General features: G+C 39.8%; 1 protein-coding gene across 2 annotated transcripts; it reads left to right on the forward strand.

Moving 5' to 3' along the window:
* The first annotated feature begins 415 nt into the window (after positions 1-415).
* LOC308343825 (interferon-gamma-inducible GTPase 10-like) lies at positions 416-12,746 on the forward strand. 2 transcript variants are annotated; one of them, XM_080805005.1, is made up of 2 exons: positions 416-719; positions 11,131-12,740. In XM_080805005.1, the coding sequence occupies exon 2, from the start codon at positions 11,151-11,153 to the stop codon at positions 12,408-12,410; it is 1,260 nt and encodes a 419-aa protein (XP_080661131.1). In that variant the 5' UTR covers positions 416-719; positions 11,131-11,150; the 3' UTR covers positions 12,411-12,740. The 2 variants fall into 2 exon arrangements, with proteins under 2 accessions (XP_080661131.1, XP_080661132.1); XM_080805006.1 differs by having other exon boundaries at positions 419-864; positions 11,131-12,746.
* The last annotated feature ends 14,460 nt before the right edge of the window (positions 12,747-27,206 follow it).

A 27,206-nucleotide genomic window follows, 5' to 3' on the forward strand; every position in this document is an offset into this window, starting at 1 on the left:
ATATTACTCTTGGAGTTTTTCTTTTTTTATAGAACCCTCTTAATATTTTTTGCAGGGCTGGCTTGGTGGTCACATATTCTTTTAGTTTCTGCCAGTCTTGGAAATTCCTTATCTCTCTAGCCATTTTGAATGACAGCCTTGCTAGCTAAAGTATCCTTGGCTGCATGTTCTTCTCATTTAGTATCCTGAATGTGTCTTTCCAGCTGTTTCTGGCTTGCCAGGTCTCTGTGGACAGGTGTGACATTATTCTTGTATTCCTCCCTCTGTGTATAAGCGGGGATCCTGTGCCCTCTTCTCACTCACAATGCCAAAAATACACAACAACAATGACCATGGAGGCTTTCACTTTCCCTTCTTAGAAATGGCTCTGTTTCCCGGAAGAGAAGCCCTCAGAACTTAAGTTTCATTTTCTGTTCTTGGAAATGCAGAGCTCTACACTGATGGCTGCTTCTCAACTACTGGCCAGATTCCTTTGAGGGTGGAGCAGTGGACAGAGATTATTTAAATCCTGCCTGTTCCTCACAGGCATTGTACATATTTAATCTCTGCAGTGACCACAGCAGCACACAGGGCCTGTTCCAGTGCAAGGGCAGTCTGTGTAAGGGAGTGTTTCTGTTGTGGGCTACAGGGAGCACTTCAACCAGGCTCAGCATTTCCTGTGCTGTCAGAGGACATATTCAGAGCTCAACTCTGACACCAGAAGTCTCCTCCAGGAGCTGGTAAGCAAGAAACCACTGTGGATTGAGTACAGATCAAAAAAATAGAATTACAGGTCTATAGGTCTGAGTTTGGGAGAGTCTGCATACTTGATTTGGGGTGCTGTGGATGTGGAAGTCTGAGGGGCAGGACGTTTGGTAGATGGCTGTAAGTCAGAGTTTTTAACTATTTGGGACATTTTCAGAGGGTGGTTGGAGAACAAACCTTATTCCTGTGAACTGCAGAAGGATCATGTGAATGTCTGGGGTGTCAATGGAAAGGGCTTTTCCCCCAAGAACTCCTGGATCAGACACCCCCCATCTCATGCCTAAATGCTTTCCCTGGGGAGACAATGCATGCATGTAAAACAAAATTCAAGTGAATAAATTTTAAAGAGCTATTGGATTTATTAAATGAGTCATGAATCTAGCAAATAAGGAGTTTCACTGAGCTGTAGGACTGGAAATGTTTTTAAAGGAAAAGAAGAAGGGAAAAGGAAAGAAATTATTAACTAAGAATCACTTGTTTTAGTCAAGATTGCTCTCCTAAGAGGAAGGGAAAGCGTCTATCAGCAAATTTCCCATGGTTAATCAGGAAATTCATACACTGACTGGTTAAATTATACACGCCCAGGGGAGTGAAACTGTCATTAGGTTAGGTATTTGGTCTTGGTTTAGTGAGTCCAGGCCTTAACTTAAGTGGCTTCTATGGCCCTGTGACTATGTGGCCCCTGTGGAACTTCTTTTTCACAATTTCCCTACTTTGATCAGATGCTCAGCTTAACTTAGAGATTGGTGCCAACTTGAGCTACTGTTCATTTGTTCTCACAGCTGTTGTTGATTCTCTCCATGGTATTCACATGTCATGATGTTCTTCCTTAATCTCCACAATATTCACTGGTGATGACTTTCAGGTTCACAGTTTTGGTATCAGTCAGCCCCTACCTACATTTTCTGAAGTTCCAGTCTCAGGGAGATTACTTGCTTGGTGGTTAGCATGTCTGAACATGCATTTAAAAATTTTTAAGAACACAAAGGGTACCTGGCAGATTATTATTATTTTTATAAACAGATAGTTTTCAAAGGTTGGAGTGTACTTTGAAGCCATGGTACCCAGGACCCAAACCCTCAAAACTGAATAAGTCAAAGAAAGACCCCACTGAAGAATCATCTTTTTAAGCTAAGTGGCTTGTTCAGTGCTCATATGTAGTTGTGTTTCAATTTCCCCAAAAGTGTTAATCCGGATGCAGCTGGTGGTGTTGGTCACAGTACAGACAACTCTTGCTCAGCTGAAAGATAATCAGAGTCTGTCTTATTGTCAAGAAAATCTTTGGCCAGAGAGTCTAAGGATCTTTGTTGGGTAGCTATGCCCTTAACAATGGATTCTGTGTATTATACTTAGGAGTTAAGGACAGGTTCCTAATCAAATTGTCCTGTAAATTTGTTAACCAGGAAGCATAGCTCTGTCAAGGGAAGCAAATCCTGGGTCATGAATGTGTCCTGGTTAGTCTTTTTTAACTCAGTGATGTAAATCCAAGGGAGCCAACCAATGTGATGTCATATTTCGCTTGAGAAAATTTAGGGACATGATTAGATTTTCTCTTAGCCTGAAATAAAAGGTTGTTTCACATTCTTGAGTTTATTCCCCCTTCTGAGCAACTGGCTCAGACATATAGCTGAAGGCATTATTTTTCCAAGACTATGCCAGAGTAAAGGAAAGGAGAAAAAGGAGAAAGGGCTTCACATTTACTTAAAATATGAGGACTTGATCTGTTGTCTCGGGTGAAGGCAGTCTACTTCAATAATGGCTACTCATCTTCCCCATCAGTTTGATTTAGAGGTCCCTAGCATCTGTGAAGGACTAGATGTCAGGTAAAGCCTCCTTTAGCTGTGAAATGCATACCCATGATTCAACACCTTCTAGTTTTGTAGTAATTTCAGTGCTTGGGAGCACTTGGTAAGATCCCTTTTGATCAAGTTCAAAAGATGTATTTTTCTGATGACAATTCCAGAATACCCAGTCACCAGGTTCTAGACAATGACCAACAGTATCCTTTGAACTGAGATCTTGGAAGACATTTTTAACCTATCAATGACAGCCTAGATGGTAAAACACTAAATATTTTGCCATAGTCGGTCATACTAGCATGAGACAACAAGGGATCTCCAGAAAATTGTGTACCAGTAGACATTGGTCTGCCAGTGACTATGTTGTGTGAGGTGAGTTTACATTGTCCAAAGAGGGTACTTCAGTCAGCAAGTCCAAAGGCAATACCTTAGAGCAGGGATGTCTGGTATTTTTTGCTAGTTTAAAATTTTTAAGTTTGAGGATCCCATTCGATCTCACAACCTTGCCTGACGATTGAGGGTGGCAGGGCCAGTGATGATTCCAAGATGTTTGCAAGGGTTTTGTTAAAGGTGGTATAATTTGTCCAATGAAATGGTTGCCTCAATCACTAGAGATTATGGAAGGTATACCCATCTGGGAAATACATTCTCTATCAGTTTCTGTGACACTGTGAGGACATCAGCTTTGTAGCAGGGGAAATTTTAAACCTAACTGAAAAATACACATATGATAACAAGAATGTATTGATAACCTGAACTAGGTGGCAATTGGATAAAGATGAGCTTCAGGTGTTCAAAAATACCAAAAGAGGAGGTATGAGGCCTCTGGGGTTTCAGTGAAACTGATAGGCAGCAGTAAACACTGATGGGAATGCATTTACTTTACACCCAATAAAACACAATTCCTGACTTGGGATTATAGTATAAAGCTGCAATGATCAAGATAATTCAATATTTATGGCACTCTCCTTAGATAAATTGTCCAAGCAATAATGTACTGCGTAGTAACAGTGAAGGATGTAGATAATGGGGGGGGGTGGTGAAGGGACAGGGCCAGCTTTGTCATGTTGTCGAGTGATTGACTGACCTTCTAAGAGCAAGGAAGTTAGAAGAACTGGGGAACAGGGTGTCAGGGGCATTATCAGATTTGGTAACCCAAACCTGGATGTCAGATCCACACCCAACTCCCTGCAAAGGCATTTAGAGGACAAACAGCAAGCCTCTGCAAAAAAGTTTGGTACTTTGTCAAAAATTTAAATAGAAAATGAGGAAATCCTACCATCTAAAACATGGGTGTACCATGAAAGCATTATGCTAAGTATAATAATTCAGACGGACAAATACTGCATGATCTGATGTGTGGAATCTAAATATAATAAAATAAAATAAGTCCATAGAAAAAAAGACCAGACTTGTGGAGAGGTGGAAGCACAAGGTAAGAAGGAGGAAATTGGAGGAAGTGATCAAAGATACAAGATTTCAGTTATAAGAGAAGTACTAAGCAGGTAATATATAACCTGATGACTATAGATAATGTCCCCATATGATTTATCAGAACATTGTTAAGGCAATGTGTCTTAAGAGTTCTCATCACAGGAAGAACTGTTCTCTTTTTTCTTCTCTCTTTTCCTGTTATTGAGATGATGGGTGTTAGCTGCACCTATTGCTGTAATTGCTTCACAGTATACTTCACAGTATATGTAAATCAAGTCATCATGCTATATGCCTTAAGCTCATACAGTGATGTATACCCTTTCTTCTTCAATAAAACTAATAAAACAATTTAAACAGAGTTACCCAATGACCCAGCAATTCCATTGCTAGGTATACACCCAAGAGTGGTGAAAACATACATCTAGGTAAAACCTGCATTTCAATGTTCACAGCAGCATTATTACAATAACCCCTCAGATGGAATTAACGCAGTTGTCCACCCACTCTTCAATAGATAAAGAAAAGTGGCCTATCCATACAAGAGATCATTATTGGGCAAGGTAAAAAAAATAAAGTACTGATACCTGCCACAACATGGATGAACCCCAAAACATTATGCTCAGTGAAAGCAGACAGCCCATTGGACTATGCATTCTGTGATTCCATTCCTATGAAATGTCCAGAAAAGGCAAATCCTTGGGCATGGAAAATATATTGCGGATTTCCTAGATCTGAGAGCAAATGGTATGAGGGAAAGAGAGATGGCAGTCAAGAGGTACAACATATCGTTTGAAGCACTGGGTGTTATACACAAACAATGAGTCATGGCACACCATATCAAAAACTAATGACGTACTGTATGGTGACTAACATAACGCAATTTTTAAAAGGATATATTTTGCATAAGGAAAATATTCTAAATTTGATTATGATGGGTGTACAACTTTGTGAATATATTCAAAGCTACTGAAAAGTTTAAAGGCATGAATCATAGAATGTGTAAATTATATTCCAATAGTCATTGAAAAGAAAACCAGTAGAGGTGCTCATTTAGGAGATGTTCACATGCTAGGGGCTCAGAGGAGACCACTGAGGAATGCTCTGCAGCTGTTTTGCCAGTAGTCAGCTCCTACGCAGGTTATAGACAGAGGGGACTTGAACAAAAGAACTGAGGGTCATTCAGTCAGGAGCCAGGCAGGTATAGATACTCCTCCACCCAGACTGCCTGAGCAGGATGTCCCACTGGGGAAATCTGTAGGGTAGAAGTAAGCTTTTGCCAACTTTCCATACCCTTCAATCCTGAGGACCCACATATCTTCACTGCATATGTCTTCAAGCACAAGAATAATTTAGTTCTTTTTAACAACAGTGAAAATTGCATTTTCTACTGCATGAGGGCTTCCTTCCAGATCTATCAGTGGGGTCTCCTGATGCTGCTGGAGATGGTCCTCACATCCAACTCCTCAGATTTCTGCCTCAGAAAGACCACAGTCCAGTGGTGCAGCTTCTTGATCATCTCCACCTACCCCTGCCTGCTTGTCTTTCCACAGCTGGGTCCTGATTGTATCACTGTCCCCCAGACTCTGATGCTTTCATCCAACATCAGCCCTGAATTCACACACAATGAGGAGACTGCCAAGACTCCCAACTGAGTTTGCAGATAACTCAGCCCCAGGGCACTGTGAACATTTTCACATTGGAAACTGAATCCCAGTGTTTTATCCTGTGAAGCAGGGAAGCTATGCTACCACTTCACAGCACTCTACTGAAAGGTTTATGGTATGATCCAGGTGAAGCTCTGGCCAGGCCCACCAGCAACCTCTTGGTGAATTCTCTCTGGTCTTCTTGGGACCTCTGAGGAAGACTTTCCTCTGGTTCTTCTTACTCCCTCCAACTCTTACCACAGTGTATGAAGATTCTGATCTGTGAGTCTGTCTCAGCTGGATCTTCTGCACGCCTTTTCTTGATTAATCTTCCCCAAGCTCTATTAGTTAAGCGTTATTATTTCTGGTTACAAATGAAGAAATAGTCTCACAGACAAGAAGCAAGCTTTGAATTACAAAGCAATGATGGGGGATCCAAGACTTAAACCCACAGTTTGATTCTCTGTTTCTATCTAGACAGGAGGGGACAAGGATCCTAGTTAATGCTGAATCTCCAGCCCCAGTGATGACTGGATGCTGATGTTTCTTCTGGGGACCTGCGTCTACTTATTGTTATTAACTACCATTTACCCCTCCCTAGATGCACCCCAAATTAGTAAATTTGGGGAAAGATTGGAAATCACAGTACCGTCTCTGTTCCCACAATCACTCCACATTAAAGAAAATGCGCTGATTGGCAAGTGTGAAGGAAAATCCCACAGTGTCCCACTTCTCAGGACTTTTTCAGGGAACTTGACTCCCCCCTTGGGAGATAGAGATGCCTGAAGAAATGATCAGAGGATGCAGGGATTTCAGAGAGAAAGAAGCTCATGAAATATGATGTAATCACCATCTCATCTGCTTTGAGACCAGAATCCACCGAGGCCTCTGCCCACAAAGACTGCAGTGTTCTCCACCAGGAGGCCCTGTGACAAACTCGAAGTGCAATAGGTCAGCAAGGATGGTGTCTCCTCCTGCATGGAGCCCAGTGAGGGAGAGAATGACATGGTGGTGAGGAAGAACATGCATGGATAATGCTGAATAAAAGATAAAAAGATGGAGCCCTAGCCTGGGTTAGGCTGGAGGAACATTCTGGAATAAGAATACTTAAGAGTAGCCCTCCCTTACCCTTGTGCTCAAAGCTTTCTTTAAGACCTCTCTTGACCATTCTTAGCAATAGCCTGGGTTCTTGTTTATGGGGTACATAGAGTTTCTAGGAGACCTGAACTGCCCTCATGACTCTAGGGAGACAATCTCCTGGATGAGTTCCAGGCTCACTGATTTGGTTGTATGAAGGTGTTTCTTCTGTCCCTGAGCATACTGTGTATTCTGCTTGCCTATAAGTTTGCCTTAGTATGGGATGGGGAAGGCTGGATGACCTTATTTGTGGTCCTGTGGGGCCCAGGCCAGCCAGAACATAAGACCTGGCCTAGAGCCCTTGAATTCTTTTCCTGGTTTGTCTAAATCCCATCAAAACATCTCACCTTGATTTCTCATGTGCTAGATCAATTGAAAACAGCCCTGTCTCTTCCAAAATTTAAAGTCCAAGACAATAATGTTTCATCCCGTATTAGAGGCTTGATTATCATGAAAATACACAGGCAAATCGTTCACTTACAATAAATAATTCCCTGGACTCTACCTGGTGCCCTCATTGCCCAGCAGGTATAAGACACATTTCTGCTAGATGAATGGAGCATGATATACCATTGTACACCTTTCACTTAGTTGTTGATCGGTAAATTAATCTTCCTTCCTAAATCTGTCACCTGAAATGCTGAATCCAGCTCATTCACACCCGTTTGGAAAGCAAACAGAGGCTGGGGCAGGGTACAACCCCTTCTATCCAGGATGGGAATGGCAGCTTAGCATATACCTACACTTTTTCAGACTATTTCTGTTACTATGTCTGACCCAAATATGGATTTTGCATATGTCCACTCATCTGAACCCAGGCTGGACCCTGATCCTGACCCCTGATACCTGTTCATTTTGTCCCTCCCCTGCACCTAGTACTAGACAACCCCACTCATGAGACTTTTTAAGGCAGTACTGTGCCCATGTGACATTGCCAGGTCAGGGTGAGGGATAGGTAACTCTTGGAGAGTTTGCAGAGTCTTCCAGGAGTGGTCCATGTGCAGATATTGCTGTGTGTGAGCCTCCAAGACACGGACCCAGAGGTTGAGGAGAGGCCGTCAAAGATCAACCCAGGGAGCAAGTGGCTCCCCAAGCTCCCAACTTGCAGATCCTTCTCATGTTATACCTATGATCTCCTCTATCTGAACAGGGTTTGAGGGTCCCTGAGTAAAGAAACATAGGCCTTTAGAGAGGCAGCCCAGAGGGCAGATTCAACTAGCGAGGGAAGTTTTGCTTGCAAGAGAACCACACCCTGTGAGCAGAGCTTTCAAAGTCTTCTGAAGGAGACCAGTCATAAAAGATGCATTTCACATAGGAATTAAGTACACACTCAACACAGAGGGATGAACACACATGCATATGCCTGAATAATGATTTGACCAACAGTCCTACCCTTCATTTTGATCTACTGCATCTATTCCAATGGGTAACTTATTTAAACTCTTGTTATAATGCACCAAATAGATTTCATGACCTAAGGAGCTCAAGTCAGAGGCTGTCATCTGTCCTGTTGTTTTCACACTTTACCCAGGCGGAACAGACTCACTCCAGCCCCTTGCTCAGGGCAATGACCTCAGGAGGACCGTGTCTGCATTTCCCAGGGAGTATAGGTCTCTGGATTGTTCCTATGCCAGGGGCTCCAGGGACACTACACCAGACTCAGCACTTTTTGTTGTTTTGGTAGAAACATAAACAATCTCTGAGATCAGAAATCTCCTTTCTCTCCAGAGCTGGTGAGTGAGCAAATTGTGTACTAGCAATGATGAGATACTGACTTAATGCTTGGAAGATTGACGTGCAAGTCTGGCTCGTTGAAGGGTAAAATTTCATCCAGCTGTTCATGCCCTCCTCTTTGGAGAAAAGAGCACCATAGTCTGAGAGATGCTTCTTTTTCTTCTTTTTTTATCAGAAAGTTTTAAGAAAATTTGGAATAAGCAGGATGTTTAATGGGTGTCTCCATTGGAAACCATCCCATCTTTAAAGGCAATCTAGCCTTTTATACCATAGAGCTATTTCAAAACTCAATGAGTTTTAATAATTGGTAGCAATGTAGAATAATTCTTTTGTTGGGAATTTCTTCCCATCCATTCAGGCTATAATAAAACACCACAGACTGGGTTGCTTATGAACAGAAATATACTTTTCATACTTCTGGAGGATAGGAATACCCAGATCAAGGCATCTTTGTTTCAGCATTTGGTGAGAGCTCACTTCCAAGGTGGACATGGCAGAATGGGCAGCTAGGTCTCCGAAGTCTCTAAATCCTGAGGCTCTGAAGCACGAATCCATTCACGATCATTCTGCCCTCATGACTAAGGTCCCATCCACAAATCTGCTGATTCATACAGAGCTTTGAGCTTATGAAATTAAGTGGAGGACACAAACATTCAGCTCACAGCAATCATATAGATAAAAATCTGTCTGGGGAGATTCAGAGTCAAGAGTGCTAATCATTACAGTATGGAGCTGCCATTGTCTGTGGAGGTTCAATTGAGTTCCCGCTCTCACCTGAGAATATAGCACTCTTGTCCTGTCTCAGTATTCTTGAAATATAATTTTCTCTTTGGGGGATTCCCCATTTAACAAGTAATAGCATCGGGGCACCTTGGGTGGCTCAGTGGGTTGAGGCCTCTGCCTTCGGCTCAGGTCATGAACCCGGGGTCTTGGGCTTGAGCCCCGCATAGGGCTTTCTGCTCAATGGGGAGCCTGCTCTGCCCCCCCCACCTCTCTGCCTGCCTCTCTGCGTGCTTGTGATCTCTCTCTGTCAAATAAATAAAGAAAAATTAAAAAAAAAACAAGTAATATCATCTTCATAAGTAAGCTGATAAATAAAGTCTTTAACACACATTTATTTTATATATTTTTGGGGAATCATGATTCTCCCTCTTCTGAAAATTTTCCTTGCAGGACTTGCAAGATGGGGATGAGCATTGAGCCCATCCTTACTGGTAAAATCATACTGGTAGTCCCATAAGACACAACTGTATGGGTATAAATATTTTTAAAATCACAGTTTTCTCTCTTATTGTGAATGATAAATGTCCCCATTACTAATAACCTAGTAATGATTTCCTTGAATTGCCACGATTTACTCAGATATCTATACTTCAAGTCTGTGCGGAATTGAATAGGGAAAATTAGAGCTCTTATCTATTTCCTCTGCCACTTCCTGTTACATGATCTAAATCCCACCCAAATTCTCTCATGAGGTGAGGCAAATGGACATTAAGCTGCCATGAGGCAATTATTACCATAAGGACTAAGTGCTTGGCTATCCCCCTTATGGAACATACATCCTGGTGGGCTTTTCTCTGGCCCCTGCCTCTCCCAAAAGATAAGTCCTGACCCTATTTGATGCAAGGGATGGGAGGTGAATTATGTCTACAACTCTTCTGTGCTCCCCAGTGTGTTGGCCTGACTGATTCTTTCTGCAGAATGGAAGTGTGTTAGGCTCTATATTGAAATTTTAGGAAAAGCAGGCTGTCTGCAAGAGTATCTCATTGTTGTGTAATAAAGTAACAAAAATTTAACAGCTTAAGACAAAACCCCAGGTTTATTGGCTTATAGTTCCAGAGAGAGTTATCCAAAATGAAATCTTAAAGGAGCTAAAATCAAGATGTCAGTAGGTGATGGGTATTAAGGAGAGTACTTGTTGTGATGAGAATGGAGTATTATATGTAATGATGAATCACTAAATTCTACTCCTGAAACTAATATTACACTATATGTTCGCTAACTCTAACTTAAATAAAAAACTTGAAAGTAAAAATAAAATAATAAAACAAATCAAATCAAGGTGTCAGCAAGGTTGCTTCCTTCTGTAGGCTCCAAGAGACAATCGATTTCTTTGTCTTCTCCAGCTTTTGGAACCTGCCTGAATTCCTTATCTTGTGACCCTTCTTACATCTTTCTGGGTCTTCACTTCTATCTCTGCCTCCATCATACTATCTCCTTTTCTTCATTTGGCCTTGCTTCCTTCTTAAAAGGTTCCCTGTGATTATATTGAGCCCATTTGGATTATCCAAGAAAATCTTTTCATCTGAAGATCCTGAACTTCTTCATACCAGCAAAGTGCCTTTTGCTATGCAGGGTCACACATTCACAGGCTCCGAGGTTCAGGATGTGAAAACGTTGAGTACTGTTACTCTCTACTCCACAGGTCCTGACTCTTGTGAAATAGGAAACATAAGAGTAGACAAGTAGTTTCTACTGTAGCATGAAAACAAAATTCATCAGGAAAAGTAAATCAGAGTAACATTAATAAATGCGAGAGAATGGGAATGGACTGTTGAGACCGGTGTGTCTCCTCACCTGACATTGTGTCTGTTCTGCTCTTCCATTTGTCTTCCTAATTCACTTTCCTTTTCCCACAGACGTCCCACAGTTAACCAGCATGGATCAGTTCCTATATGACTTCCTGGCAGGAAAGAATTTTCAGCAGTTGGCCACCAACTTTATCCCTCACTACACCACATTAATCAGTAAGGTAGGGGGAATCCTCTCTCAAGAAAATCTTGGTAGAATTCAAGCAACCCTTAAAGAGGCCAAGCTAAAAGATGTGGCTGACATAATTGAGGAATCACTTGTGGCAGCAGAGAATGCTCCACTGGATGTGGCTGTGATTGGGGAATCTGGCACGGGGAAGTCCAGTTTCATCAATGCCCTGCGAGGACTTAGTTATGAAGAGGAGGGTTCTGCAAGTGTTGGCGTTGTGGAGACTACCAAGAAGAGAACGCCCTATCAACATCCCAAATATCCCAATGTGACCTTCTGGGACCTGCCTGGAACGGGAACCCCCAATTTCCAACCATATGAATATCTAGAAAGGGTGGAATTTGCTACCTATGACTTCTTTATCATTATTTCTTCCTCTCGGTTTAGCTTTAATGATGCTTCGCTGGTCAAAAGTATCAAAGAGATAGGCAAGAGGTTCTACTTTGTTAGAACCAAGGTGGACAATGATTTATATAATGAAGAGAAACGCAAACCCACTTCTTTCAAAAGGGAGAGAGTGCTTCAGCAAATACGAGACAACTGCCTAGCTAACCTCAGCCACATTGGAGTGCCTGAGCCATGCATCTTCTTGGTCTCCAACTTTGATCTGGATGACTTTGATTTCCCAACACTGGAAGAGACCCTGCTGAAGGAGCTCCCTGTTCATAAGCGCTACGCTTTTGCGCTTCTGTTGCCCAATTTGTCTGATGCTTCCATTGAGATGAAGAGAGCTTTGCTCAAGGAGAAGATCTGGCTGGATGCCCTGAAATCATCTGCTTTGAGCTTCATCCCCTTCATGGCCTGCTTTAAGGGCTTTGATTTCGCCCAGCAGGAAAAGTGCTTGAAACATTACCAGAGCCATTTTGGTTTGGATGAGAAGTCACTCAGAGGGATTGCGGAGAAGCTGAGCATGGCTTTGGAGGATATCAAAAGTTTCACCAAATCCTTGGATTTCCGGTTCCTTGTGCAGGATGACAACATAGCAGATAAGGCCATGAAATGTGCTGAATGCTATTGCTCAGTAAATGGAGGCCTGCCATCCACCGTCTTCCAGTTTTTTAAAACCTACTTTCTACATTTGAAATTCATCAATACAGTGGCTGATGATGCTAAAATTCTCTTGAATAAGACTTTAGAGAGCTTAAGCCTCAGAAGATGACACAGAGATGGCTCAGAATGCCCAAACAAACAAACAAACAAAAATGGGCCTCGGGCCTTATGTTCTGTAGGTGGGGTCCTCTTCCACCCACCAACAAGGCCACATCTTTCCTAAGGTGGAGAGAACGTCTCTCCATCGGACAAAAGCTTTGCTCCATATTGATACTCTGCCGCCATGAAAAGGGGATTTAACCATGACCTCTTTCTGCATTCTTTCGGCTATTTTGCTGAAATCACGATATAAAATACATTTCATGGTTTTCATTAATTTCCATGTGTTATGAAGTAGTTTACATTTGCTCCATTTACTCAGAGAATAAACATTTGGTAACAATCAAGATAACTGTTGTTCACTGGCTTTTCATGAATGATTTTCTCCAGTCATCAGATCAATACCCTCCTCGCCAGAGTAAGGGCAATCCACAACTATGGGCACATATCTAAGTGAATAATTTAGTGAGTACTGGAACACTACAGCAGGAAGGAAGGAAGTTGAAAGAGAACTGGGAGATGTTCCAGGATGTCTTATTTTCAGATACTACAGGGAAACAGAGGGAAGGGAACAAAGTCAGGATTTATCTTTCTAAGACTTTACAAACATTAGATGGGATGTGAGACCTGTGAAAAGGAAATGGTGAGGGACAGGAGGTATGAAAGAGTGAAGCTGAGTTAGGAATGAGACTGGAAAACAAAGATGAATTCAATTCGACAAGCTGGAGGAATAACGTGCTTCGCTTTCACCCAAATTTCCACATCAATCTTGTGAAGTGGGACCAGAAAAATGAACAATACCTACTTCAAGGCTCAAAGATTAGAGTCCTGCTCTTATTATAATTGAGATTTTTCCACTTCTTCCCCATCACTGGTGTAGAATAGATATTTTATGGTGTATCAGGTATACATGGAGGAAGTTGCCCTCAGATTCCTTATTACTCTGAAGGCTCACCCCAGAGAGTTGAGAGCACAGATGTAAAGAGGAGAACACTACTAGCCCACAATTTCCCAACTACTGCTTGCTCCCCCACTGCTCAGCAGAGGTCTGCAGGAGGGCAGAAATGAGTCAGAAAGGGAGAAAGTGAATGATTGTGCTACTTCATGTATAATGCATATGTGAAATATTCAAAGGGAAGGCACTCTTAACCCTCTTGTAGGGCCACATTGCATTTAACAATTTTTGTTCCTTAGATTTTCATACATGTTCCCAGTGCAGAATTAACACTAGCAAGATCTAGGCTGCTTACTTTCTTGCCACCAAATCCCATGTATTCTTATAAAGAGCATGGACAGTAAGCAAATACTCCATCTTTCTCATCTCATCAATCAGATGTGGCTGATACTGGTCTTACACAATGTTCTCCTCCTCAAGAAGTCATGACCTTTTCAGGATCCCTGGGCATTTTACTTCCAATTTAGTAGTCTTTTTTTTTTTTTTAGATTTCATTTATTTATTTGATAGACAGAGATCACAAGTAGGCGGAGAGGCAGGCAGAGTGAGAGGAAGGGAGGCAGACTCCCTGCTTTGCAGAAAGCCCGACGCGGGGCTCCATCCCAGGACCCTGGAAGCATAACCTGAGCCAAAAGCAGAAGCTTTAACCCACTGAGCCACCCACGCACCCCCCTCCCCAATTTAGTTGTGTTAAATTAAGACGGAAAAAGACAAATCCAAAGGGTCCATATGGGTCCTTTGGGGAAGACACTTGGACGAGATGAGAGTTACCAAATACATACATCTGTGGGGTTTCTTTGAAAGTTCTTTTTTTTTTTTCAGATGAGACAAGAAAATGAATCTTTTACTGTAGGAAAGAACTCAGAACAAGTTGGAAGTCGGAGAATAAGTTTTAGTGCTTTGGTTTTATCAGACTCATTCTAAGGATAATAAAAGTATTCAAGTGCCTGGCTGGCATATATAAAAGGCCTAAAGATTCCCCTAGCAGTACAAAGTGTGAAAGAGGGAACTATTGAGAGGGTGGAGGGGTGTTAAGGTCTGGGAGGAGGAGGAGATAGAGCTGTGAGGTGTCTGCAATCCAAGACGTGTGCGCCTAGTCAATCAATGGTAGCATTCAATTTTGGGTCTTTCTCATGTCACCCTGCAAGACTCAGTCAGTCTCTGTCTGAGGGGGCTTCTGAAGCTTCTCTAGAAGGCAGCATGATGACTGGCCATTCCTTTGGCATCTGGGTTGAGCCCTGTCATTCAGAAGCCCGCAATAAGCTCTCACTGTGACAACATTTTGTTCCCCCATGACTTCCCCTTGAAAACAAAACTCGCTCTCCTGACCTAAATTTGGAGGTAGTAATTCAGATCACTAGAGAGTTGGTGTTCTTAAGAAAGGGGAAACCCCTCACCTTTAATCTTCCATTCCTCGGTCTGAAGACATCTTGTAGTCTTCTTGCCAGCTGGGTTAGTGGTAATACAGTCTGTGTCCTAACTTCTGTCTAGCTCAAGGTCTGTGAGATGACATACTGTGTCTCTGAAGTAGGACATTTTTGGAGCAGGTGATGTGAAATTCCAGCTCCCAGGTCAGCTGGACTTCTCTCTCCTATTGCAGCAGCCCTAAGTCAACACAGCAAGGGACAAATGAAATCACATTCTGGGGAACATCATCAAGAAAAAGGGAGGTAAACTTTAATGATCTCTGTTGAGATGCCTTTTCTCCTGCATAATTGTAATCACAGAACTTTTTATTGAAAGCTAATTGTGGACCAAGTTACTTCTATCATGTTTGACACCCATAGCAAGATGAGGTTTGACACGTTTGTCACCCACTTTTTTCAAATGCAGCCCAGATTTTTTAGTCATTTGCCAAAAGTCACAAAGGTGGGTAAAGAAGAAAGTGGGATTGGTCTGGACTCTCTTTTTATCACTTGCTCTTTGTGACTTTTCTTTTGGTGTCCAAACCAAAGCCTCAGTTGCACCTCCATCCACATTTGAAGCTTCCCATCTATATCACAATGTACCTGATACATTGACTTCAGCTCAGATGCTGCACAGGTTAGATGCTTCCCCCAGAACAATAAGACTTTATAAATGAAAACAATGACAACAAACCAACTGTGTGTTAATCTGAGAAATGGTAAGAAGAATGGTTGCTACTCTACACAATGAATACTAGAAAGCTTAAATAAAAAAGAAAAAAACAAACAAACAAAGAAGAATAGAAAGCTTACCAACAGGCAGTAAGGTGAGATGTTATGGTCAAGGGCTTTGGCACACAATCCAGTTGCCTTCATTCATTTACTTTCTCAATTGTTTATTCCGCATTAATTAAATAGTCACAGCATGTGAAGATCTAGAGCTCCTTGAGCAGCCCTCAGCTCATTTCCAAATGAGTACTATGGATATTGCAGGGCATAAAAAGAACCAAGTCCCTGTTGAGGGGACTTCATAGGGGAGCATTGAGCTTTATTTCATAGAGGAGAAATAGAAGAAACAGTGGAGAAAGTGAAAGGTGACATAGAGTCAGGTTGTGCTGGTGCTGAGAAGAATAAAGAATCATATGTTGAAAAGGAGGATATTTCAAATTGGTGCTTAGAGAAGGCCTCTCTGCAGACCTGGAAGTTGAGCAGAGACACAAAGTGTGCATGTATGTAGGAAGAGCGTCCCAGGTGGAGGAAAAAATAAGTGCTAAGGTCATGAAAATGCAAGGAGCTTGCCATGTCCATTAACTACCTGTTGGGCCTCTGGGGTGCAGTAGTGTGAACAATGGATGAGTGGTAGGAAAGGAAGTCTTCCAAGGAATCAGGGACCAAGTGATGTAGGACACTGGAGTGCATGGTATTTGCTTCAGAATTTATTCTAACTATGATGGAAACCACCACAGGAAGGGCATGCTAATTTAATCTTTGGAAGGAGTTTGGCAAGCAGATTATTGTGGTGGTCAATGGGCCAGATCTAATGCACCTAAAGGTGCTTATTTAGTTGTTCATGTGAGACATGGTGGTGGACTGTTCAAGAAGGAGAAAAGTTGTGAGAAGAGACTGCATTCCTGATGTATTTTGAAGACAGACTTTGTGGTTTTGTTGACTTGCTGGAAGAAGATATCAGAGGAAGGATAAAGAATCACATGCTGGGTTTGTCCTGAGGAAGAGCATGAAGAGAAGTGCCATGCAAGGAGCTGGGGAAGCCTCTAGTAGAATAGCCCTGGGGGTAAGGATTAAGCAGAGCCGTCAAGAATCAAGAGCTCAGAAATAGAATTGTGAGACTTGAGGGGTCTGATTAAACTCAGAGTGGAGTGTGGGTACAGGGGGATATTTGTCTGAGCGTGAGCAAAGAGTGTGGTTGTGCAGCTTTCTAGCTTTCTGGCTTATGGCAAATCATTGCAAAACATTTCCCTTTACCATCAGAATGGGGGTTGACTCACTCACTCAAGGAACTTGTGAGGTTACAAGTCCTGAATGAAGGCAATTAACATTTACACAAAAGAAGTATGGTACAGTGAAAGCGCTCCATGGAGGCACTGGAATTATTAGGAGGTTCAATATAGATAAATTAACTTGGGAGAGAGAAATTGTCATCAAAACCTTTTCTCCAGGGAACATATGGGTGAATTTGTTCATCTCCACCCCCCACCCACACACACACACCATATTGGCATACACTTTTTTTCAGCAACATTCTTGAAAGAAATTTCTTTCTTTCTCGATTGAATTGCCTTAGCAAGTGGTCAAAAATTGTTTAATCATATTCAGGTCAATTTCTGTCCTCTCTATTCTGTTCTGTTGTTGTGCATATCTATCCTTTCTTCAATACCACAATGTCCAAATTATGGCAATTTTCTGGTAAGTCTTAGAATAGCGTGAGAATAGGGACGCCTGGGTGGCTCAGTTGGTTTAGCAGCTGCCTTCGGCTCAGGTCATGATCCCAGCGTCCTGGGATCGAGTCCCACATCGGGCTCCTTGCTCGGCGGGGAGCCTGCTGGAGTCTCCCTCTGCCTCTGTCTGCCAGTGCTCACTCTCTCTCTCTCTCTCTCTCTGACAAATAAATAAATAAAATCTTAAAAAAAAAAAAGAATAGCGTGAGAATAGAGTGTGAGCCTTAAAACTGTATCCTTTTTTTCATAAGTGATTTGTCTCTTTTTTCCATTGTCTTTCCTACATAAGTTTAGAGCTAGCCTGTCTATATCTATGAGTAAATGTTGGTGGGATTTTGATTGAGATTGTCTTGAATCTATAGGCTAATTAGAAGAAATTGGCATCATCACATTATTGAGCTCTCAATCTATGAACACACTTTGTATTTCCATGTATTTGAATCTTCTCTTACGTCTTTCATCAGTGTTTTGTAGTTTTTAGTGTATAACTCCTGCTCATATTTTGTTGTTTATACCTAAGTATTGTATTTATTTAGTGCCATTTATAATTTTGAATTCCAATTTTTCATTGCAGGAACACAGGAATACTTTTGTAATGTGGCCTTGTATTTTGTGACATTTCCACTCACTTATTAGTTTAGGAGGTTTTATGGAATTTGGGGGATTTTTTGGATGCAAAATAAAAGTATCCTGTGATCAGAGGCAGTTCTATTTCTTCCTTTCTAGTAAGTATACATTTTTTTTTAAATTATTGTCTTATTGCACAAGCTAGGACTTTGAGTAGCATATATTACAGATTGGTGAGAGAGGATACATTTTAAAAAATATTTTATTTATTTATTTATTTGATAGAGAACACAAGGAAGGGGAGCAGCAGGCGGAGGGAGAGGGAGAAGTAGGTTCCCCACTGAGCAGAGAGCCCAACCTGGGGCTTGATTCCAGGACTGTGGGACCATGACCTGAGCCAACTGCAGATGCCCAACCAACTGAGCCACCCAGGTGCCCTGAAAGAGGATATTTTTGTCTTGTTCTTGATGTTAGGAGAAAGCATTTTGTCTTTTATGATTAGGAATGATATTGATTTTTATTTTTGTTTTGTTTTGTTTGTTAATATGAATAGTGTCCATTAGGTTAAAGGAGTTCTATTCTTCATTTGATGAAATATTTTTTTAGTAGAAAATGGATGGTAAATATTACTGAAATGTTTTTCTGCATCTATTGAAATTCGTAGTATTTTTCTTACTATATTTGCTAATGCCAGGAATTAGAGTGACTGATTTTTTCCAGTGTTTGAAGAGCTTTGCATTCCTGGAGGGAATCTCACTTGGTGGTGAGGTATCATCCTTTTCATATATTGCTGTAATTGCATTGTTAACATTATTGAGTATTATTGTGCTTATATCCATAGGGATTACTTCTTTAGTCTTCTGTTGTAATTGTGTTTTGTTTTCTTTTGTTTGGTATGAGAGTGTAATGGCCTCAAGGAATGAGTTGGAAGGTGTTCCTTACTCTTCTGGAGAAGTTTGTGTAGAATTAGTATTATTTCTTCTTTAAATGTTTGGTAGAATTTACTAGTGAGAAAATATGGACCTGGACTTTTTTTTCCTTCTCTCTCTCTCTGTCTGTCTCTCTCTTTCTTCTCTATATGTGCTTTTGATTTTCTTCTTTTGTTTTTGGAAGGTTTTAAATTAGTAGACATAGGACTATTTACTTTGTCTCTTTTGTTTGTGAGGTTTGGCAGTTCATGTCTTTTAAGTAATTTGTCCATTTTTTCTCACTTGTTGAATTTGTGAGCATAAAGTTCTTAGTATTCCTTGTTATCCTTTTAATGTCCATGTGAACAGTATTGATGTTCCTTGTTTCATTTTTTATATTGATAATTTTTGTCTTCTTTGTTTTGTTCAGTCTGATTAAAAGTTTATCATATTTATTGATCATTTCAAGCTGCTGAGTTTTTGTTTCATTGCTTTTCTCCAATTTTTTACTTCATTAACATCCGTTATAATCTTTATTATTTCCTTCCTTCTCCTTGATTTCAGTTTCACTTACTCTTTTCTCTTTAGATATGAGGTGGAAATATCGATTTCTGATTTTATGTCTTTATTCTTTTCTAATATTGACATTTAGTGCTATAAAATTCCTTCTAATGACTGCTCAAGCTTCATGATAAACTTTGATATGTGACATTTATTTGCAATTAGTCAATATATGTTTTAATTTCCTGTGACGTTCCCTTTGATCCTTGCATACTTAGAACTCTTTGATTTCCAAATATTTGGGGACATCTTTGTTTCATGTTTTTAATTGAGATATGATTGACATACAACTTTATATTAGTTCCAGGTTTACCACAAAATGATGCAATATTTATATATATTGCAAAATGATGACAAGTGTACTTGTCATCCCTTCCCTTACATAATTACAAATTTTTCTTCTAATGAAGATTTTTAAAATCTATGCTGTTAGCAACTTTCAAATATTCAATACACTATAAACTATACTGTATTCACTGTACTGAAATTACATCCCCACAACTTACATATTTTATGCTGTTTTTTGTACCATTTACTTCCCTAACCAATTTTACCCCCCACTCAGCAGCAGCCACCAATCTGTTTCCTATAACAAGGAACCTCAATTTTTTAATGTTTTGGTTTTTTAGATTCCATATATAGTGAGATCATATGGTATTTGTTTTTCTCTGTCATGCGGCTAATACCAAGTTTCCCATCACACAGAACTGTAAACACCAGCACTAGGGGAAAATAGCTTATAGAATTAATGTTTTTTTCTCATGATTCATTTGTATTTCAATTTTAATTTTTTTCTCTTTCCTTTACAACTATTTTCTTATTTTATCAACTTTTTTTTTTAATTTTATTTATTTGACAGAGAGAAATCAGAGCTAGGCAGAGAGGCAGACAGAGAGAGGGGGAAGCAGGCTCCTGATGAGCATAGAACCCGATGCGGGGCTCGATCCCAGGACCTTGAGATCATGACCTGAGCTGAAGGCAGAGGCTTAAACCACTGAGCCACCCAGGCGCCCCATCAACTCTTTTTTAAAAGTCTTTTTTAAATTTTCATGTTTATGGTTACATGTACTGTATTTAATTTTGTTTATATATATAATACTCATATATATATATTACTCATATATATATATGAGTTTTATATATATGAGTATTTTATATATATATATGTGTGTGTATATATATATATATACACACATATATATATATATGAGTAAGGTTTTCTTTCTTTGTAATTTTAGGATGTAGTTTCTTCTAACAATATACCAAAATACACTCAAGATCTAGTGTATTGCTCTGTTCCATACACGTATCTAATTATATTCTCTCTCTCTTTTCTTTTTAGAATTGAACGTTTTCTCATTCGTTTAGTGTCTATTTCTTTGGGGTCGTTGTTGCTGTTTTAGTGTTTCTTCTCTCATTCATCTATTCTTCTCTGGACAGAATGACAAAATGGTAAAACTTACTTCAAAAAAGAGAACAAGAGGCAGTACTGCCTGCCATGCCAGGGATCTAATCAGTATGAATATAAGTAAGATGTCAGAACTAAAGTTCAGAATAACAGGTATAGGGAATAACAGTTATAAAGATTCTAGCCTGGTGTGAAAAAAGCTCAGAAGACACTAGAGAATCCCTTTCTGGAGAAATAAAAGAAATTACAGTCTAATCAGTTGAAATTTTAAAAAGGTATTAATGAGATGCAATAAAAAATTGCATGAGATGCAATAAAAAATGGAGGTTCTTACTGCTCATATAAATGAGGTAAAAGAGAATATGTGTGATGTAGAAGAAAAGTGATGGAAAATAAAGAAGCTGAGAAAAAGAGGTAAACAACTACTGGATTATGAGGGGAGAATTTGAGACATACGTGATAAAATAAAGCAAAACAATATTAGAATAATAGGAATCCCAGAAGGAGAGGAAAGAAAGAGGGGACAGAAGGTATCTTTGAGCAAATTATAGCTGAGAACTTCCCTAATCTGGGAAGGAAACAGGGGTTCATCTCCAGGAGGCACAGAAAACGCCTCCTCAAAATCAATAAAAGTAGCTCCACACCTCAACATATAAAAATCACTTGCAAATATCAGAGACAAAGAGAAAATCATGAAAGCACTTGGAACAAGAGGTCCTTAACCTAAAAGGGTAGAAACATTAGAGTGGCAGAAGACCTATCTACAGAGATCTGGCAGGCTAGAAAGGACTGACATGATATATTCAATGTGCTAAAAGAGAAAAATATGCAGCCAAGAATAGTTTATCCATCAAAGCTATCATTCAAAATAGAAGGAGAAACAAGGAGCTTCCAGGAAAAAAAGAAAAAAAAACCCATTATGATGATTAAACCCGCCCTGCAGGAAATATAGGGGTGCCTGGGTGGCTCAGTGGGTTAAAGCCTCTGCCTTCGGCTCAGGTCATGGATCACAGGGTCCTGGGATTGAGCCCCGTATTGGACTCTCTGCTCAGCAGGGAGCCTGCTTCCTCTTCTTTCTTTCTCTCTCTCTCTCTGCCTGTCTCTCTGCCTACTTGTGATCTCTGTCTGTCAAATAAATAAATAAAATCTTTAAAGAAAAATCAGCCCTGCAGTAAATATTAAGGCGATCCTTAGAGTGAAGAGAGAGCCCCAAAGTAACAAAGACCAGAAAGGAACAGAGGCAATATGCAGAAAAAAGTGACTTTGTTGGTAATAAAATGGCACTAAATTCTTTTCTTTCAATAGTTACTCTGACTATAAAGGGGCTAAATGTCCCAATCAAAAGGCACAGGGTATCATATTCGATAAAAAAACATGACCTACAAGTATGCTGTCTATGAGAGAATCATTTTAGACCCAAGTCACCTCAATATTGAAAATGAGGGGTGGAGAACTATTTATCATGCTAATGGACACCAAAACAAAGCTGGGGTAACAATCCTTATATCAGTCAAACCGGATCTTATTTTTATTTATTTATTTTTATTATATTCAGTTAACCAGCATATAGTACATCATTAGTTTTTGATGTAGTTGTGTATAACACCCAGTGCTCATCACAACATGTGCCTTCCTTAATACTCATCACCTGGTTACCCAACCCCCCCACCCCACTCCTCTGTAACCCTCAGTTTGCTTCCAGGAGTCCAGAAAAACTAGATTTTAAACCAAAGACCGTAATAAGAGATGATGAAGGATGCAATATCATAATTAAAGGGTCTATCCAATAAGAAGATCTAACAACTGTAAATATTTATACCCCTAACATGGGAACTGCCAATTATATAAACTAATTAATAACAAAATTAAAGAAACACATTAATGATAATACAATCATAGTAGGGGGCTTTAACACCCCACTGACGTCAATGGGTAGATCATCCAAAAAGACACTCAACAAGGAAACTGTGGCTTTGGATGACACACTGGACCAGATGAACTTAACAGATATATTCAGAAGATTGCATCCAAAAACGAGAATGCACATTATTTTCAAATTTACATGGAACACTCTCCAAGCATAGATCACCTTTTAGGCCACAAACAAGTCTCACCAAGTTCAGAAAGATAGAAGGCATGCTATGCATCTGTTCTGACAACACTATGAAACACTACAAGACAACAATCTAGAAAGAACACAAATACACGGAGGCTAAATAACAAGCTGCTAAACAATGGCTGGGATAACCAAAAAATCAAAGATGAAATGAAAAAATGCATGAAGAAAAATGAAAATAGACACACAACACTCCAAAATCTTTGGGATAAAACAAAAACTATTCTAGGAGGGAAGATTATAGCAATACAGGCCTATGTAAAGAACAAAAAAAAAACTCAAATAAACAACCCCACGTTACACTTAAAAGAGCTAGAAAAAGAAAACAAACAAACCCAACACTAACACAAGGAAGGAAATAACAAAGACTAGAGTAGACATAAACAATAGAAACTACAAAACCAACAGAACAGAACTATGAAACCAGGAGCTGTTGCTTTGCAAGATTAACAAATTGATAAACGTTTAGGCAGACTCATAAAAAAAATACAGAGAGAGATAGAGAGAAAGAGAAGATATAGAGAAGAGAGGACTCAAATAGACAAAATCAGAAATTAAAGAGGAGAAATAACAACTGACACCATCAAAATACAAAGGAATATAAGATGATATTTGAAGAAGCATATGTCAACAAATTGGACAACTTAGAAGAAATGGATAAATTTCTAGAAACATATAACCTTGCAAAACTGATTCAGAAAGAAAAAAAAAATTACACAAACCGATTCCTGGTAATGAAATTGAATCAGTAATAAAAAATTCCCAACAAAGTGCAGGACCAGATGGCTTCACAGGTGAATTCTGTTAAACATTTAATGAGGAGTTAATACCTATTTTTCTGAAAGGATTAAAAAAAAAAAGTGGAAAGAAAACTTCCAAATTCATTCCAAGAAGCCAGCATTACCTTGACCAAAACCAAAGAAAGAGAGAAAGAAAGAAAGAGGAAAAGGGAAAAAATACAGGCCAATATCTCTGATGAATATAGATGCAAATATCCTCAAAAAAAAAAAGATATAGCAAACTGAATCTAAACAGGCTTTGAAAAATCATTTACCACAATCAAGGGAGATTTATTTTGGGGATGCAGACATGGTTCAATATTTGCAAATCGATCAATGTGATATATCACATACACAGGAGAAAGGATAAAAGCTATAGGATCATTTCAATAGGTGCAGAAAAAGCACTTCACAAAATACATCTATTCATGATAAAAAAAACCTTCAACAAAGTAGATTTATAGGGAACATACCTCAACATAATGAAGGCCATCTATGAAAAACCATACCTAACATCATACTCATTGTTGACAAATGGAGAGTTTTACTCTAAGAGCAGAAACAAAACAAGGATGCCCACTCTCATCACTTTTATCCAACTTAGTACTGGAGTCCTAGCCATAGCAATCAGATCAGGAAGAGGAATAAAAGGTATCCAAATTCATAAAGAAGAAGTAAAATTTTTGCTGTGTGTTGATGACATGATACTATATACAGAAAACCCAAAACGAGTCCACATAAAACTAATAAAACTGGTCATGAATTCAATAAAGACACAAGATACAAAATTAATAAACCGAAATCTGTCACATTTCTGTATACTGATAATGAAACAGCAGAAAGAGAAATTAAAAAAATGATCCTATTTACAATTGCACCAAACAGAATAAAATAACTAGAAATAAACCTAACCAAAGATGTAAAAGGTCTGTACCCCGAAAACTATAAAAAACTGATGGAAGATATTGAAGATGGCACCAAAAAATGGAAAGATATACCCCACTCATTGGTAGGAAAATTTAATATCAGTAAAGCCCACAAGGCAACTTACAGATCCAATGCAAACCCTATCAAAATCCCAGTGAACCATCCTAAAATTAAAATCCTAAAGTAATCTTAAAATCCTGAAATTGGAACCACAAAAGACCTTGAAAAGCAAAGCAATTGAGAGAAGAGCAAAGCTAAATCTCTCACAATTCCAGACTTCAAGAAATACTAGAAAGTGAAGTAATCAAAACACTATGGTACTGGAACAAAAATAGACACATAGATAAACAGAACAGAATGGAAATCCCAGAAGTAAACCCAGGATTATATAGCCAATCTTTGCCAAAACAGTACGAATATGCAATGGGGAAAAAATCCCTTCAACAAATAGTCCTGGGAAAACTGGACAGCTACAAGCAAAAGAAAGAAACTGGACCACTCACATCAAAATAACCTCAAAATGGATTACAGACCTAAATGTGAAACCAGAAACCCATAAAAAACCTAGAAGAGAGCACAGGCAGTGAAGTCTCTGATATTAGCTGTAGCAACGTTTTTCTAGACATGTCTCCTGAGGGAGGGGAAACAAAAGCAAAAATAAACAACTGGGACCACATCAAAGTAGAAATTTTGCAGTGAAAGAAACCATCAACAGAACAGAAAGACAACTGACAAAATAAAAGATATTTGCTAATGATAGATCTTATGAGGGCTTAGTATCCAAATATATAATGAACTCAACTCAACTCAACTCCCAAAAACAAACCCAAATAATTCAATTTAAAAATGAGCAGAAGAGATGAACAGACATTTCTTCAGAGACATATAGATGTCCAAAAGCACATAAAAAATGCTCAATATCATCAATCATCAGAGAATAAAAATCCAAGCTAAAATGCGATATCACCTTACAACGTTCAGAACAAAACAAAGCAAAAGAAAACAAAACACCAATAAGCAGCAAGTGTTGCTGAGGATATGGAGAAAAGAAACCCACATGCATTGCTGGTGCAAATGCAAACTGGATTAGTCACTGTCAAAAACAGTATGGCATTTCCTCAAAAAATTAGACATAGAACTACCACATGATCAAATAATTCCACTGATGGGTATTTACACAAAGAAAATGAAACACTAATTCAAAACACCTTAATATTTTTTGCATCATTATTTACATTAGCTAGCAATCCAGGTATCCACGCAGAGAAGATTTGGTATACATGGGAGAAAAAAAACTGGCAGAGGAATAGGGGACCCTATTTTAACCAGTCCCCTGAATTAAGCTGGATATCTACTGAACCATTCTGAACATCCACAAAACCAGCCTGAGATGTAAGAAGATTTATCTGGATCTCTACAAACAAAATATCTCCGTTGGATGGTCTTGAGGTATGAAGCAGGGAACCATGATTATGGGGGCAGATATCAGAAGATAAAGAGAAGGGGAGGGAGCCTGCATATACATGCCCTAGATAACACTGGAGCACAAAAGCCTCTCATGCTGGGGACAAGTTACAGACTCACAGACTGGTAGTGGAAGGGGGAAGGACTTAAGGGCAGCCCCCCAAACAGGAACCTGGAACTGTAAGTGAACAGGTATATACATGGGGCAACTTGTAGTTTTAGGGACACAAAGGGCAGAGACATGCCCAGACCTGGGAGCAACAGCTAGGAGTGTTGCTGTAGGGCACACAACCCAGGAGACTGAGGGTTTTAGCAGCACTGGTAGAAATGAAGATAGTGTGGCCTGGAGAGGTCATTGAAGAGCAGACTGATCTCTCTGTTCTGAAACATGTTTGGATGCAGTCACTTCTGCTCTGACTCTCAGAAGAGACACAAAAAGCCTCCGGGGAAAGCCGCCAGAGGACCACCCCTCCCAAAACCAGATTTCACTGAACCCATTTCACCCCTCCTCCACAGGGGGCAGAGCAACTCTGCCCAAAGAGGGCTGCCTGAGTAACAGCACAGCAGGTCCCTCCCCCAGAAGACAGGATGGAAGAACAAGAGGACAACAACCCTAAGGTCCCTATAAAAGAGGTGCATCTTGTTTGGATCATGGTTATTACTTTGGACTCTGTACATTCCCTCAAACACCCGCCAACAGAATGACTAAGAAGAGGAACTCCCAACAAAGGAAAGAATCATAGACTGTGGCTTCTACCACAGACTTAATGGATATGTATATAAGCAAGACGTCAGAAGTAGACTTCAGAGTAACAATTATGAAGTTGATATCTAGGCTTGAGAAAAATACAGCAACCATATAGAATGTCTAGGGGCAGAAATGAGATCTAATCAGACCAAACGTAAAAATGCTATGAATGAAATGCAGTCTGAACTGAATGCTCTGATTGCCAGGGTAAATGAGGCAGAAGGATGAATTAGTAGACTAGAAGATGACAGAAAAGGAGGAAACCAAGGAGGCCTGGGGAAAACACCTAAAAACCCAAGAGATCAGAATGAGAGACATTAATGATGCCACAAAACATTCCAATCACAGGATTATTGAGATGCCTGAGGGGATGGAGAGAGAGAGAGCGAGAGAGCTAGAAGGTACATTTGAGGAAATCATAGCTGAGAACATCCCTAATCTGGGGAAGGAAACAAGCATTCATGTCCAAGAGGCAGAGAGGACCCCTCCCAAAATCAATGAAAACAGACAA

This window comes from Martes martes, assembly GCF_963455335.1.
Source record: "Martes martes genome assembly, chromosome: 5".
NCBI lineage: Eukaryota > Metazoa > Chordata > Mammalia > Carnivora > Mustelidae > Martes > Martes martes.